This window comes from Oncorhynchus kisutch, linkage group LG15 (genome assembly GCF_002021735.2).
Source record: "Oncorhynchus kisutch isolate 150728-3 linkage group LG15, Okis_V2, whole genome shotgun sequence".
Classification (NCBI taxonomy): domain Eukaryota; kingdom Metazoa; phylum Chordata; class Actinopteri; order Salmoniformes; family Salmonidae; genus Oncorhynchus; species Oncorhynchus kisutch.
The window spans coordinates 39904426-39922449 of record NC_034188.2 but is presented as its reverse complement, the minus strand read 5'-3'; the positions used below and the strand labels follow the sequence as shown (position 1 = coordinate 39922449).

General features: G+C 42.0%; 1 protein-coding gene across 6 annotated transcripts in view; it reads right to left on the bottom strand.

Annotated features, from left to right (window-relative positions):
* The window catches only part of LOC109904734 (LIM domain-binding protein 2), an 84194-nt gene extending 66656 nt beyond the window's left edge, over positions 1-17538 (bottom strand). For all 6 annotated transcript variants that reach the window (XM_031790250.1, XM_031790251.1, XM_031790252.1 and 3 more), the window contains exon 1: positions 17274-17538. In XM_031790250.1, the coding sequence (XP_031646110.1) occupies positions 17274-17405 (132 nt within the window). In that variant the 5' untranslated portion in view covers positions 17406-17538. The remainder of the gene's footprint in view (positions 1-17273) is intronic.
* Between the last annotated feature and the right edge of the window lie 486 nt (positions 17539-18024).

Below are 18024 nucleotides of genomic sequence, written 5' to 3'. Positions count from 1 at the left end.
TGGCTGACTGGCGGATCCTGGCCGACTGGCAGATCCTGGCCGACTGGCAGATCCTGGCCGACTGGCAGATCCTGGCCGACTGGCACTACTGGCGGATCCTGGCCGACTGGCACTTCTGGCGGATCCTGGCTGACTGGCACTTCTGGCGGATCCTGGAAGACTGGTGGATCCTGGCTGACTGGTGGATCCTGGCTGACTGGCGGATCCTGGCCGACTGGCAGATCCTGGCCGACTGGCAATACTGGCCGACTGGCACTACTGGCGGATCCTGGCTGACTGGCACTTCTGGCGGATCCTGGCTGACTGGCACTTCTGGCGGATCCTGGAAGACTGGTGGATCCTGGCTGACTGGTGGATCCTGGCAGACTGGTGGATCCTGGCTGACTGGTGGATCTAACTGATCCTGACAGACTGGCGACGCTGGGCAGACTGGCGGTGCTGGGCAGACTGGCGACGCTGGGCAGACTGGCGACGCTGGGCAGACTGGCGACGCTGGGCAGACTGGCAACGCTGGGCAGACTGGCGATGCTGGGCAGACTGGCGGCGCTGGGCAGAATGGCGGCGCTGGGCAGGCTGGCGGCTCCTTGCAGACTGACAGCTCCTTGCAGACTGGCAGCTCCTTGCAGACTGGCAGCTCTGGCTGCTCTATGCAGACTGACAGCTCTGGCTGCTTCATGCAGACTGACAGCTCTGGCTGCTCCATGTAGACTGGCTGCTTTATGCAGACTGGCAGCTCGGGCTGCTTCATGTAGACTGACAGCTCTGGCTGATCCATGCAGACTGACAGCTCAGGCTGCTCCCTGCAGGCTGGCAGCTCTGTCTGCGCTAAACAGGCGGGAGACTCCGGCAGCGCTGTAGAGGAGAAAGTCTCTGGCTGAGCTAAACAGGCGAGAGACTCCGGCAGCGCAGGAGAGGTGAAAGGCTCCGACTGCGCTGAACAGGCGGGAGACTCCGACAGCGCAGGAGAGGCGAGGCGCACTGTAGGCCTGATGCGTGGTGCTGGAACTGGTGGTACTGGATCGAGGACACGCACAGGAAGCCTGGTGCGGGGAGCTGCTACCGGAGGACTGGAGTGTGGAGGTGGCACAGGATGGGCTAGACCGTGAAGGCGTACTGGAGATCTTGAGAGCAGTGTTGGCACAGGAAGTGCAAGGCTAGGGATGTGCACAGGAGGCCTGGTGCGTGAGGCTGGCACCAACTTCACCAGCCGACTAACACGCACCTCAGGACGAGTATGGAGCGCTAACCCAGGTGCCATCAAATCCCCAACACGTTCCGTCGGGTGAATTCCATGCAAAAAGCACCAACACAGCAACTCCCTCATTTCTCTCTCCTCCAATTTCCCCATTAACTCCTTCACAGTCTCTGTTTCGCTCACCTCCAACACCGGCTCTGGTTCTGGTCTCCTCCTAGGCTCCTCATGATAAACAGGGAGAGTTGGCTCAGGTCTATCTCCTGACTCAGCCACTCTCCCTCTGAGCCCCCCCCCAATACATTTTTGGGGCTGCTTTTCGGGTTTCGCTCTGCGCCGCCGTGTCTTTCTTTTCTCCAACTCCATTCGCCTATAGCCTTCTTCGCACTGCTCCAGCGAATCCCAGGCGGGCTCCTGCACTCTCTCTGGGTCGGCCGCCCACCTGTCGATTTCTTCCCACGTTGTATACTCCATGCCATTGCTGTCCATAACGTCCTCCCTTCGCTGCTGCCTGTTAACACGCTGCTCGGTCCGTGTGTGGTGGGTGATTCTGTAACGGCGTTCTTCGTTTGTTGAAAGAGAGGACCGAAATGCAGCGTGGTGGTTACTCATGATCTTTAATGAATGAAATGACGATACATGAAATAACTAATAAATACAAAAAACAACAAACGGAACGTGAAACCTAATTACAGCCTATCTGGTGAAACTACACAGAGACAGGAACAATCACCCACGAAATACAAAGCGAACTCAGGCTACCTAAATACGGTTCCCAATCAGAGACAACGTGAATCACCTGACTCCTGATTGAGAACCGCCTCAGGCAGCCAAGCCTATACAACACCCCTAATCAGCCGCGATCCCAAATACTACAAACCCCAATACGAAATACAATAACATAAACCCCTGTCACACCCTGGCCTGACCAAATATATAACGAAAAACACAAAATACAATGACCAAGGCGTGACAAGAGTAGGATTAATTTCAGCTATTATTTATTTCATCACATTCCCAGTGGGTCAGAAGTTAACATACACTCAATTATTATTTGGTAGCATTGCCTTGAAACAGTTTAACTTAGGTGAAACGTTTCGGGTAGCCTTCCACAAGCTTCCCACAATACGTTGGGTGAAATTTGGCCCATTCCTCCTGACAGAACTGGTGTAACTGAGTCAGGTTTGTAGGCCTCCTTGCTCGCAAGGATTTTCTATAGGATTGAGATCACGGCTTTGTGATGGCCACTCTAATACCTTGACTTTGTTGTCCTTGCCACAACTTTGGAAGTATGCTTGGTGTCAAGCATGCTTGGTGCCAAGCTTCAACTTCCTGACTGATGTCTTGAGATGTTGCTTCAATATAACCACATAATTTTCCTGCCTTATGATGCCATCTATTTTTTGAAGTACACCAGACCCTCCTGCAGCAAAGCACCACCACAACATGATGCTGCCACCCCCGTGCTTTGCGTCTGGGATGGTGTTCTTTGGCTTGCAAGCCTCCCCCTTTTTCCTCCAAACATAACCATGGTCATTATGGCCAAACAGTTCTATTTTTGTTTCATCAGAGCAGAGGACATTTCTTCAAAAAGTACGATCTTTGTCCCCATGTGCAGTTGCAAACCGTAGTCTGACTTTTTTATGGCAGTTTTGGAGCAGTGGCAACTTCCTTGCTGAGTGGCCTTTCAGGTTATGCCGATAGAGGACTCGTTTTACTGTGGATATAGATACTTTTGCAGCTGTTTCCTCCAGCATCTTCACAAGGTCCTTTGCAGTTGATTGATTTGCACTTTTCGCACCAAAGTACATTCATCTCTAAGAGACAGAACGTGTCTCCTTCCTGAGCGGTCTGACAGCTGCGTGGTCCCATAGTGTTTATACTTGCGTACTATTGTTTGTACAGATGAATGTGGTACCTTCAAGTGTTTGGAAATTGCTCCCAAGGTTGAACCAGACTTGTGGAGGTCTACATTTATTTCTGAGGTCTTGGCTGATTTCTTTTGATTTTCCCATCAAAGAGGCACTGAGTTTGAAGGTAGGCCTTGAAATACATCCACAGGTACACCTCCAATTTACTCAAATTATGTCAATTAGCCTATCAGAAGCTTCTAAAGCCATGACATAATTTTCTGGAATTTTCCGAGCTGTCATTTTCCGAGGCACAGTCAACTTTGTGCATGTAAACTTCTGACCCACTGGAATTGTGATACAGTGAATTATAAGTGAAATAATCTGCCTGTAAACAATTCTTTGAAAAATTACTTGTGTCATTCACAAAGTAGATGTCCTAACCGACTTGCCAAAACTATAGTTTGTTAACAAGACATTTGTGGAGTGGTTGAAAAATGAGTTTTAATGACTCCAACATAAGTGTATGTAAACGTCCGACTTCAACTGTAGAAGGTAAACATTTTGTCGGTAGTAAAATGAGGTAGGAGTAGAACACGTAGACAATGATGTTTTCCTGTAGCGTGTCGCTGAAAGACATTGCTTAGTCTGTCTTTGTAACCTTTTCCCTTTGTCAAATAACAGGCGAGGGGATTTAATACATGTCAGATGTCCTATTCCATATGAACTTGTGGGATTACTAGTGGAAACATCCCTTCAACATCCTCTTACTTAAGCTCCTGCTACTTTACAGAATGGATCTCTATGTTAGTGAGTCAGTTTCGACTCAGTATGTTCCATTCAGGAGGTCCATTGACATTTTGCTCTGGCATTCAACCATACAAACAGGGCCTCTGTTTCAAGAAAGAGCAGAGCATTCGGCTGCTGCTTACATCACTGTAAGTACTATACTGTATGTGCATGGCAGTGTTTCCCCTAGTTTGATTTCCAGGCGGGGCGCAAAGGCCTCCAAAGCAACATATAGGTCTTCTGGTAATCAAAATGTTGAATTGGAACCAATAGAATCATTTTTCCTGAAAATATTTTCAATTGCAATCCTCATGTGTATTGGTATAATACATAGACTGTGTTTGACTGTATACCATAGTTCTGATTTATGTTAGATAGATACAGTACCCAGTCAGGTCAGCTGCATGTATGCAAATAAAACATTTATATTAACATTTTAGCAGACACTCTTATCTAGACGGTTCCTTGCTCAATGGCACATTGACAGATTTTCACTAAAGGATAGCTAAAGGATACGAACCAGCAACCTTTCACTAAATGGCTCAACCCCTTAACTGCTAGGCTATCTAGGCTAGGACAGATCCCGAACTGGATTTATATAAAACAATCAGTACTTGACAACTCTGCCACACTTCCCTCTTTCTCTTTAACATCTCATCTAAATCTATCCCATGCAACAGCTGTCCAGACCAGCTTCCTCCTTCTCCACCTCCATGCATCGCTGGACAGGAGGGGAAACTCTCCACACACTCGTGTCATGCTTTCATTTACGCTACCTGACTTCCTGACTAGCTGACAAGCCAGCGGTGCTATGCTAGCTGGTGTCAACCACCACAGATCAGTGGCAAGCTGCAGGGACCTCAGGTGAACTAACACAGCAGGTTATCCTCCCTGACGCCTGCCACTGCCAGCCAATAAAGCCCTATTGATTTGAACAGATAGTTCCCGTCTAGAGGGATTTATCAAATTTGTCAATTGGAGTGGATGATAGTGTGTGTGTGTGTGTGTTTATTTAATTTCTTTAATTAACTAGGAAAGTCAGTTAAGAACAAATTCTTATTTACAATGACGGCCTACCAAAAGGCAAAAGGCCTCCTGCGGGGACATGGGCTGGGATAAAATAAATATATATATAAATATAGGACCAAACACACATCACGACAAGAGAGACACCATAACACTACATAAAGAGAGACTTAAGACAACACAGCATGGTAGCAACACAACATTGTAGCAGCACAAAACATGGTACAAAAATTATTGGGCACAGACAACAGCACAAAGGGCAAGAAGGTGTATATGTGTGTGTGTGGTAGTGTGTGGTGGTGGGGGGTGTGTTTGTGTGGGTTAGGGTTAGGTGTGTGTGTGTGTGTGTGTGTGTGTGTGTGTGTGTGTGTGTGTGTGTGTGTGTGTGTGTGTGTGTGTGTGTGTGTGTGTGTGTGTGTGTGTGAAGCGACTAATCACATCACAGCGGGCCAAGCGGGCATGGATTTATGGGATAGCTAAAAGATTAGTGGGACACCATAGTGAGGATTGTCTGTAGACCTGTAGACTTGAGGCTCCTATTCACACACACTTATAAATAGATGACGATGACGCACACGCACACACACACACACACACACACACACACACACACACACACACACACACACACACACACACACACACACACACACACACACACACACACACACACAGTCCTGTACACACAAAGTCACAAACACATAATGAGTGCATACACACACTCACTAACAGTAACACAGACAATTAGCACACACACACACAGGCACACTTACAACACTCCATGAAGTGAAGAACAATGTCAATACATTTCAATCTGACGCAATAATATTCCCAGCATGCTTAAGTTGCGGGGTATTTTCTCCTTCTTCCGCTGGTCTATTGCACGAGAGTGGCCTCCGAGAGAGTGGGTGTGTCTGGGGCCTAACCTTGGTGAATTAACAACCTCTGCAATCCCATTGAAATAGTGAATGGATCAGACCCTGCATCTTTGACAATGAGAATTATACTGTAGACGGCCCTGGGGTTACGAAGCAGAATGGCTTAAGTGTCTGAAAGACACAGTCATGATGCAGAGAGAGCTTTTCAAGGGAGGGTACATACTGTATATGTGTATAAAGTGTATATGAGTGTAGGTGTGACGAGATACACACTATTCAAACGATGCATTATAATGCACAATTTAAGTGCATTAAATTCAGTATGCAATGCTGATCTATTTTTCTAAATCTGTCTACTGTGGTACAAAGCAGTAAGTAAACATTAGGGATACCACCTTTGCATTATGCAAATGAGTGGAGGTGAACGAAAGAAAAGCCGTGTCCTTGAAAAGCTAGTGCCTTCACATGGCCACTGCCCACGATGCACCAGTGAGTCCTAGACAACACAACAGCATGCACAAATTGGACCAATAAACACGCAGCTGTTTGCCTCATCAAACTCAATGCCAGTTTTACTCATAACGCTTTGTGAGTATTGTGGTATCGTTGGTATAGTGTGTAGTTCATCAGCTGATTTCCTGAAACCAGAGTACATTTTTTTCATCAGTGAAGACGAGCGTAGTTGTTATGCCCCAATACATTTAACTCCAGATTTAACCTGTCTTCCGAAGTCTTTCCTATGATTCTGGTGGGAATAGTCAACAAGGTGGTTTTCTGACATTCTGAGAATTATAGCACCTGTACATTAAATGGCCATTTGACATAATTGTTATCGGTATTTATCCCCTACTCATCTAATATGTCCGAGAGAATAATTAGCATTATACAATTGTATGCCATTAGCTAAAATAAAAAATTGTATACAAAAACTCTAGTTAAAAGCATAGCGCATAAAATGTAAAAGGTATTGTCAGATATTACTCATACAAATCAGACATTTTTATTTTTTTACATGGATGAAACATTGGAGATAATATAAGACAAGTACTGGAAACAATAGAACACAATGGTAAAGATGGTAAAACAAGCCTGGTATTCATAGCTGACTTTGAAAAGGCCTTTGATTAAGTCCAACTGGAATGTATATATAAATGCCTGGAATATTTCAGTTTTGGAGAAACTCTTATAAAATGGGTTAAAGTTATGTATAGTAACCCTAGGTGTAAAATAGTAAAAAAAAATCTACTTCTCAGAAAGGATTCAACTGTAAAGAGGGGTAAAACAAGATTGTCTACTATCAGCATATCTATTTATTATGACCATCGAAATGTTAGCTATTAAAATCAGATCCAACAACAATATCGAGGCTAGAAATCCAGGGCTTAAAAACAAAGTTGTCATTGTACGATGATGATTCGTGTTCTCTTTTAAATCCACAATTTTGAACCCTCCACGGCCTCATAGTGGAGCTAGATCATTTTTATAACCTCTCATGATTACAACCAAATTATGAGAAGTGTAATATATTATGTATTGGATCACAAAATGTTTAAATTTTTACATTACCGTGTAGTTTGCCAATAAAATGGTCTGATGGTGGACATACTCGGTATTCATATCCCAAAATAAATCAATCAATCTCATTACAATACATTTGTATAGAAAGTTAGCAAAAATAAACAAGTTCTTGCGACCATGGAAAGGAAACATATATTTAATAAGATATTTAATATCTTGATGATGTCTTTAGTCATATCCCAGTTGACCTATTTGCTTATGGCCTTGCCTACACCTAGCGACTTGTTTTAAAAAAATAATATGAGCAATGCTGTCATCAAGGCAAAGGGTGGCTACTTTGAAGAATCTCAAATCTCAAATATATTTAAATTTGTTGAACAATTTTTTTGGTTACTATATGATTCCATATGTGTTATTTCATAGTTTCAATGTCTTCACAATTATTCTACAATGTAGAAAATAGTTTAAATAAATAAATATATATAAAGTTTGGGGTCACTTAGAAATGTCCTTAGAAATGTCCTTAGAAATGTCCTTAGAAATGTCCTTAGAAATGTCCTTAGAAATGTCCTTAGAAAAAATTTTGTACATTAAAATAACAAATTGATCAGAAATACAGTGCAGACAATGTTAATGTTGTAAATGACTATTGTAGCTGGAAACGGTAGATTTTTTATGGAATATCTACATAGGCGTACAGAGGCCAAATAACCTCAACTATCACTCCTGTGTTCCAATGGCACGTTGTTTTAGCTAATCCAAGTTTATAATTTTAAAAGGCTGATTGATCATTAGAAAACCCTTTTGCAATTATGTTAGCACAGCTGAAAGCTGTTGTGCTGATTAAAGGAGCAATGAACTGGCCTTCTTTAGACTAGTTGAGTATCTGGAGCATCAGCATTTGTGGGTTCGATTACAGGCTCAAAATGGCCAGAAACAACAAACTGTCTTCTGAAACTCGTCAGTCTATTCTTGTTCTGAGAAATGAAAGCTATTCCGTGTGAGAAATTGGGAAGAAACTGAAGATCTGGTACAAAACTGTGTACTACTCAACAGTGAAGAGGCGACTCCGGGATGCTGGCCTTCTAGGCAGAGTTCCTCTGTCCAGTGTCTGTGTTCTTTTGCCCGTCTTAATCTTTTTTTTATTGGCCAGTCTGTGATATGGCTTTTTCTTTGCAACTCTACCTAGAAGGCCTCTTCACTATTGACGTTGAGACTGGTGTTTGCGGGTACTACTTAATGAAGCTACCAGTTGAGGACCTGTGAGGAGTCTGTTTCTCAAACTAGGCACTCTAATGTACTTGTCCTCTTGCTTAGTTGTGCACCGGGGCCTCCCACTCCTCTTTCTATTCTGGTTAAAGACAGTTTGCGTTATTCTGTGAAGGGAGTAGTACACAGTGTTGTACCAAATATTCAGTTTCTTGGCAATTTCTCACATGGAATAGCCTTCATTTCTCAGAAGAAGAATAGACTGATGAGTTTCAGAAGAAAGTTATTTGTTTCTGGCCATTTTGAGCCTGTAATCGAACCCACACATGCTGATGCTCCAGATACTCAACTAGTCTAAAGAAGGCCAGTTTCGTTGCTGCTTTAATCAGCACAACAGTTTTCAGATGTGCTAACATAATTGCAAAAGGGTTTTCTAATGATCAATTAGCCTTTCAAAATGATAAACTTGGATTAGCTAACACAACGTGCCATTGGAACACAGGAGTGATGGTTGCTGATAATGGGCCTCTGTACGGCTGCGGAGGCCCATTCTTTCAATAACATGGACATTTCTAAGTGACCCAAAACTTTTGAACGGTAGTGTATATATATTTACAAAAAAGTATATGAGGAATTGGAGATCATGCAGACAATTACATTGATGGAAGCCACAATGTATCTGCAATATTAAAGTTAATCTACCCACTTTAAAAAAAACACACACAAAAAAAATGGTATGCCATTATTAATGAACTAACTATTTCTTTATTAAAGACATAGTAGGAATCTATTAGGGACAGCTATGTCTGTGTGGGCTATGTGGCATCAGCAATACAAGCCATGATAATAAAACATCCATATTCACTATGATCATGAAGTACAGAAATTCTTTTTTTTATTTTTTATCATAAAAAACATGAACAGGAAGTGAGTGGAATAAGTTCCTGTGTCTCATCTGTTATCTGTGCAACACTGTACCCTGGAAGGAACTATGGGAACTGTGGGAAAGTGGCAGGAAAAAGGTGGGACCATTGTCCAAGCTTCCTGCTGGCCGGACCAACACCTCATTGTTTGGGCCAAAGATGTTTTTTTGGGGGAGTTAGACATGTGAACATCCTCTAACAACATCTGATGAGAACTAAATTGATTAGCATCAGACCTGGGTTCAAATAATTGCAAACACTTTATCTGTGCTTATTTGAGCTTGCCTGGCTTAAAGAACCAATAGAATAGTCCCAATTCGGCAAACCCCACCCATCTAGCACTTCAGGCAGGCTAAAGCAAACGGCCAAATAATTGAAAGATTTTAAATAGTATTTGAACCCAGGTCTGATTGATTACACAATTGTTGGAAACAGAGCAAATCAAGTTTGATAGGCACTGTTTGATAGGCAAGTTTGATAGGCACTGTTTGATAGGCAAGTTTGATAGGCACTGTCTATAATTAAATAACTTTCACTATTGTTTGTGGTATTTGGCCATTTCAGATCTTAATTTGATCACTCTTTTCACTGACACACAGTATTTGCACTTTTCATGTTGTCTACTTTTGGCCAGCTAATAGCCTAACCACCAATCAACCAAGATTATGGACTAAATGTTCAAATACAGGATAATTTTTCTGTGACAATATAGGTCAAATGAAGACGCAACACCTGTAGGTACCGTAGGACCTACCTAGGATGGGATTTTGTGTTTGTTTCATGCACTGCTTAAATCACGGAGTAAGTTTTCCACATACTGGTGATTCTCTTGCATGGCTGAGGATGAAGGGATCTAACTCTGATAGAAGGTGGAATGTCATTCCCAGATGGGGGCAGTGCAGTGTACAGTATCCTTGAGCAATGGACTGACAACAATCACTTAACGTTCAGTTCCACATTGACCCGTATCCCCCACTCCTGGGCTCTTCATGTAGATCTGAGAAGTATAAGCAATATGGTAATAATCCCAATTTGCCCTCTGATAGACTGGGAGGGGTGGATTTTTTCCTTAACGCTTATACAGTAGCCAATCCGATCAGATCTACACAAATGCCTAGGGGTTGGGAAAAGGGGGGCTAGGGACAAGGGGTTGATTTTGGAACAGGCCACCTGATTACATACAAAATAGACAGTCAGTCAGTCACCCAGAGGTCAACCAATGAAAGAGTAAATTATCAGATTTCGCCAAACTAAACACAATCCACCTCAGGAGAGCTAAGGTTCGGGCACACCGGCTAAATCCAGGTGAGTATTTTAACTTCCCATTACTGCTTTTCAACCTGAGCACATCAGATAATGCTGGCCGATGTTAATCTACGTAGCCCCCTCCATTAAAGTGCTATTGTCTCCCCCTCTCTCCCTCTCTCCCTCTCTCCCTCCCTCTCTCCCTCCCTCTCTCTCTCCCCCTCTCCCCCTCCCTCCCTCCTTCCCTCCCTCCTTCCATGCCTCCCTCTCAGCTTCTCGCTCGCAGCGTTATGCTTTATCCCTCGCTCTCCTGCTGAATATTAACAATGTTTATGCTAATGTGCTTACAGCGGCTGAGGTCGAGCAGGCCCCTCCTCTGAATGGTAATCCGACTCCTCATTTGCATATCCGCTTAAGTGTCAGATTCCCCCACAACCCCTAAATCACAGCAGAGGGGTGTGCGTATGTTTATGTGAGTGTGTGTAGAGGCTTCATACGGGGGTCGGTAGCCATAATCAATGCGGTCGAACATCACGGTCCGTACGCATACGGTCACATAACAATCAAAATCTGTTTTGATTGGTAGGTCAGAAGAGGTTCGCTGAGTAAAATGAAACGTAATAGGACAATGGCGAGCCATGTGTTGAAAACATATGGCATGTCAAGTGATGTGTTTTAATCGTTAGTGAACTTACATCTTTCATAGTGTATTCCTAGTACAGTAGTTTACAGTTAGTGGTTCAAAGGTGATCATGATGAAGGCCACAAACAAGAGTTTATGATTGTAAGACGATGGCTTACTATGGCTTGTTGATATTTACTCAAATCCAAGTACGTTTTATATGACTGAACCTGAACCGGATTACCGAGAAAATATCAGGGTTGAAAAACATAAATATTATAATGGCGATATACAGCATTGAACAGTTGGGCAGCATGTATTAGTTAAGAATCATAACGGCTGTACGATAAGATGTCATGAGGATTGCCATCTAATAAGGTGAACCTTCACAGGTTCATTTTTAATAGGCTAACATTTTTAGCAACATGCTCACGAAACTGAACTTCACTTAAAATATCACTTCAGGTGACAAATAGTTTATATGACCTTCAACGTATAGCATAACCCAATGTTTACTCCATCAGTGACCTTAAAGTATGCATACAGTAACATCGACATTCATCCAGAAAACTGCCATTGTTTACCTAAAAAAACAACACAACAACTTGTACTTGTTTAAAACAGCTTCGTCACCGAAAACAGATTAGGTTGAAATACTCTGCGATTGTGATTCCGTATTGCTTCCGGGACACATAGTAACACTGCAGCGTATGTTGTTCTCTGGGCCAAACTATTCTCATCAGCTGGACAGGGCATGGACATTGGTGACTCATATTAGTTGACTTGCCTGCCAGCAACAACTTAATGATTCCCAACTCCCATGCTCAGTGTTTATTTTGCTGCTGTGTCTGGGGTTTGGTAACTCAACAACAAACATTAAATACACACCCATAAACAAATGTAAATGCAGACCCATCAACATGGTTTCTGTCTGGTAGTGAAATATTTCATAATGTATTGCATCCCTGAATATTTATTGACATTTTCTAAATATAAAAGGTGGTAGATAAAAAAAGGCTACCTGATTTTTTTCCTATACAAGCCAATATATCGTCCTAGTATTGAATAGTGGTTGGCATGATTCAACAGCCATACACTTACTAATATAACTGACTGCTAGGAAAATGGCATACCTGTGCTGAATAGATAACCCGCCAAAAAATGAGCCCATCAAATGGGCCCCTATGGGCCCTGGTCATAAGTATTGCACTATGAAGGAAATATGGCATCATTTAGGATGCATAACAAGTCCAACACAGCTATTCAGCTATTTTCATTTGATGGAGTCCAGGTTGCTCTTTTAAAAAGTCACATTTTCTACTTCCTGTTTTGGAACAACATAACATTGGTACATTGGTACATACAGTACCAGTCAAAAGTTTGGACAAACCTACTCATTGCAGGGTTTTTCTTTATTTGTAATGTTTTCTACATTGTAGAATAACCGTGAAGACATCAAAGCTGTGAAACAACACATATGGAATAATGTAGTAACCAACAAAGTGTTAAACAAATCAAAATATATTTTATATTTGAGATTCTTCAAAGTAGCCACCCTTTGCCTTGATGACAGCTTCGCACACTCTTGGCATTCTCCCAACTAGCTTCATGAGGTAGTCACCTGGAATGCATTTCAGTTAACAGGTGTGCCTTGTTAAAAGTTAAATTGTAGAATTTCTTTCCTTCTTAATGCGTTTGAACCAATCAGTTGTGTGGTGACAAGGTAGGGTTGGTATACAGAAGATAGCCCTATTTGGTAAAAGACCACGCCCATAATATGCCAACAGCTCAAATAAGCAAAGAGAAATGACAATCCATCATTACTTTAAGACATGAAGGTCAGTCATTACGGAAAATTTCAAGAAAGTTTCTTTCAAGTGCAGTCGCAAAAACCATCAAGCGCTATGATGAAACTGGCTTTCATGAGGACCACCACAGGAAAGGAAGACCCAGAGTTACTTCTGCTGCAGAGGATAAATTAATTTGAGTTATCAGCCTCAGAATTTGCTGCCAAATAATTGCTTCACAGAGTTCAAGTAACAGACACATCTCAACATCAACTGTTCAGAGGAGACTGCTTGAATCAGGCCTTCATGGTCGAATTGCTGCAAAGAAACCACTACTAAAAGACCAATAAGAAGAAGAGACTTGCTTGAGCCAAGAAATACAAGCACTGGTGAAAATATGTCCTTTGGTCTGATGAGTCCAAATTTGACATTTTTGGTTATAACCGCCGTGTCTTTGTGAAAAGCAGAGTAGGTGAACGGATGATCTTCACATGTGTGAGATCATGGAGGAGGTGGTGTGATGGTGTGGGGGTGCTTTGCTGGTGACACTGTCAGTGATTTATTTAGAATTCAAGGCACACATAACCAACATTGCTTCCACAGCATTCTGCAGCAATACGCCATCCCATCAGGTTTGCGCATAGCGGGACTATCATTTGTTTTTCAACAGGACAATGATCCAACACACCTCCAGGCTGTGTAAGGGCTATTTGACCAAGAAGGAGATTGATGGAATGCTGCATCAGGTGACCTGGCCTCCACAATCACACAACCTCAACACAATTGAGATGGGAGAGATGGGAGATGGCAGAGTGAAGGAAAGGCAGCCAACAAGTGCTCAGCCTATGTGGGAACTCCTTCACGACTGTTGGAAAAGCATTCCTTATGAAGCTGGTTGAGAGAATGCCAAGAGTGTGCAAAGCTGTCATCAAGGCAAAGTGTGGCTACTTTGAAGAATCTCAAATATAAATACATTTTTAACAGTTTAACACTTTTTTGGTTACTACATTATTCCATATGCATTATTTCATAGTTTTGAGGTCTTCCCTATTATTCTACATGGTAGAAAATAGTACAAATAATGAAAAACCCTTGAATGAATCGGTGGGTCCAAACATTTGACTGGTATTGTATTTTGCATATGGATATTCTGGTGATCCTGCATTGTATAGTCCTGTATGGTCCTGTTTCTGCTGGTATTGATATTTACTGATATTTACTCAGAAATGTATGGTTAAAGGTGGTGCGTTCTGTTACTTATTTCTACATAGTATCAACTGGTACCAGTTTTAACAAATACCAGGGAAATAACTGAATGAAAACAGAATTAGCAATATAATTGTTATCTTCGCTGCAGTTCAATGATAGGGCCAATTGAACAGACTTTGGGACAACATCAAGTCAGCCAGGCACCAGTTGAATAATCAAAGGATTCACTGTGCTATTTGTTGTTGTGGATATTGTGGAGGACTCTTCCAAAGGCAGGATACCAAACACTAACAAGACTTTGGCTACATTCCAAATGGCACCCTAGTTCTTATACAGGGTACTACTTTTGACCAGGGCACACAGACCTCTGGTCAAAAATAGTGCACTATAGGGCATAGGGGTGCCATTTGGAATGCAAACTTGGTGTCTGCAATGTTTTTCTCAGACTACATAGCCAAGAATAGTTTTAAGGTAGATTGAATCCACCGTTTCCCGCACGCTTTCATTACAGCCGGATGTCATTTACAACATGCATAGAATTTTCCGTTTTGATAGCCATGCACTTAATGTATAATTAATTACAATATAATTTCTGTAGGCCAATGGAACATCTGGATGGGAACCAAACATGGAAAGGTTCCGTATTGAATTCCTATCAGATATAAGTAACCATTGCCAATATTTACAGCGTTAACAATGCCCAGGTAACAATAGTGAAGATTCAATCTGTTCACATGGATCATTCTATTTCAAAAACAAATGACATTCAAGGCCAAGTAATACTGAGATGAATATCATGAATAAAGTCCTTTAGTTTTCATGAACAACCAAAACATTTTCTGCCTCTTTTTTTGGTGGCGGTTGAGAGATTCAAAATAATAATTCCATCGTAAAAATGAATGAAAACAAAATGCTATTAACCACCAGCATGGCTGGAAGGATGGCTATAATGGCAGTAAATTGGTGGAGTGTATAGTCGGTTGCTGGGAGTTGTTGCCGGCATGGTATCTGCGGTACAGGAGTGGAAGTCCACAAGGATTTGGACTACTCCTGTTGAATAATGAATGAATGTTGTGCCATGGCATCTCTGCAACATTGCCTTGGCCTTGTACTGTACTGTACTAACTTCAAATCTACTGTACAGTACAGTAGAGTACTGCATTGTACTGATCTATACTTTACTACTCTACTTTATTGTACTATACTGAACTATGCTGATCAAATTTGTGAAACAGACGTGTATGATCGGTTCAAATTTGGAAGGACCAGATTTCAATGTCCATGGACGTCTGGTGTCGGTCGGTGCTCATTGGGTAAGAGGGTTGGTTACAGTAAAATAAAAGAGAGGGGGCTCATGGGTAGGTGTCAGTAAGAGCCGGGAGAGTTACATTAACTGGAGAGAGGAAGGAGGGGGGGGGAGAGAGGGAGGGGTTGCCCATTCTGTTTTCACACTCTTGCTATGACCACAACACGACAGAAAGAGAAAGAACACAGTTATGAGCAGAACATAACAGTTTGCCAGTGGAAAGGAGGACCAACTGTGGTTTGCGACAACTATGTACTCCCATTGTAGCCAGTTCAGTTGCAGTCATTCTGTTACAGGCTTTTAGGTCATTCTGTTACCGATTTGGTAACATAATTATGTATTTAATCACTTAATAAATCATAAACCAAACTGTTATCAGTAAGAACACTATAACTACATTCATTGGTAGGTCTACCATTACTTGTTACTTCTGTGAACTTTCATTATCCCCCCTCCTCATGAGGGAGAGAAATGAGAAAATACAATATCTTAAAGACGTGGGTTTTTGATAACAGAATGACAAGACACTCAGCAATATTACAAAAAGGCAAATAATTTCTGTAAAACTAAATATAAAATGTTGATATGAGTGGGCAGGGGTCTTCAACATTATTGTGTTTTGATGTATTTCTAATACCTTTTAAGACTTTTTCTGCCAGATGTTTTCTAAGAGCAATTTTTTTTTCATACGTTTGACGAAAAATCTAAGCCTTCGCTTCTTCAACATTTTTAGGATGGAAAATGGTTGAAAAAAATGTGTATATGCCTACGTTTCTCACAAGCGTTCATTTGATACGAAATTTGATGTGCTCCTATGAACTTCACATGTTGGTGCTTATGGGGCTTTTTGCCCTATATAATTTTGGGGCGGGATTACTGTGCCATAACAAAAAATACACCTCACAGAAGTTCATCTTAAATGGTATTTGAAAACAGCACTGTTTACTGCGATTGTTCATCATCGGCAAACATCCCATGTGTGATTTTTTTAAACAAATGAATCAAATTGATAAAAAAAAAAAACTATCTCTAAATGCATGCCTTTAACCATCAATCTGTATCAATCTGCCATGTTCAATACTTGAGAATGCTATAGACTGACCCAATCAGAAACCCAAGGTCACACACCTGATAGTCAAGTTACATCCTTCTTACATGTTCTGAAACACTGTTCCTTTTTCCCGAATGCACTTGAATAGATTTTTTTGACAGATAAAGACAACTGACTTACCTGACAAACTAAAATAACAAACTTTTGTTGTTACTAATTATTTATAATTGTTTGTGTTCCAGGCTGGTATTTCAAACAAAGTATCTTACAATGGCAATGAAACCAAAACTTACTGAACTGAACACATTTCCTTGCTCAGTCCTGTTTAACGTGATCGCATATCCAAACAATGAACCATTCTTCTTGAAATTATATATATATTTTTGTCAAATGTTCTGTCCTTTAACCATGCAATTTAGGAGGAAAAACAACTCCACTTAATATAGGCTATGACATACTGTACTTGGAAGGTTAGGCACATGTGCAACATGAACACATCTGTACTTACAAATGTAACCACTTTACAGGTTAAACCACTGAGCCGACCCAAACACACATACATTTATCCCTGAAAACAAACATCCTAACACCTTCAAATAACCGGGCAACCCCGTTCTTTGCCTGAACCCTGTGCCGTTACATAGGGTCCTATACTGTGCAGAACTCACCTCAGTGCGAGATTGTAGTCGTTTGTTCATCTCGTAGATCCTATACTCGGGTTGGACCATGTAGGGCGAGTGCCTTCTGTAGAAGGGTCCGAATGGGGAGGAATAGAACGGGTCGTGGGGAGGGTTCGACATGTTGAGTTCTTGCCGCGGTTACAAGCTGCAGAGCGCAATATCAACATCCACGCAACGCACATGGAGTGCGACGCTCTTAACGACGCCGTGGAACCAGCCGCTATACAAGGCTGAGCTACTCTGCACGTTGGGCTGACTAGTTCGCCGCTATAACGGGGAGGTGACGGTGGGGAGGGGGGAAAGGGAAGGGGGTCTGAAAGGCTGGGTAGGAGGGAGGGAGCGAATGTTCATTGGACGGGTTTGAGAGCTGCATGGCTCCAGTATAAGGATCGTTACCTGCTTCTATCATTGTTTTGGAGTCGACCCAAGTTGTATTCAGCAGTTTTTGTTTTCGGGGACTTTTCTTTGTTACCAGTATTTTCAAGCCCTTATAAAGCCATGTCTGATTTAGAGCAGTTAATTTAATAATTGCACACTGCACATCCAACAAATTCCCTTCACTGACAATGTAACCCGAAGAGTTGTTAAACCTAAACTGCAAATACATATCTCGATTAAGTAGGCAAACATGATAACTGTATAACCCACAATAGATGGAATATGTGCAAAACGAAAATGCATCTTACATGCAACTGTGGATGACACACCAACTCCCTAGTAATGCAACAGCAATACAACA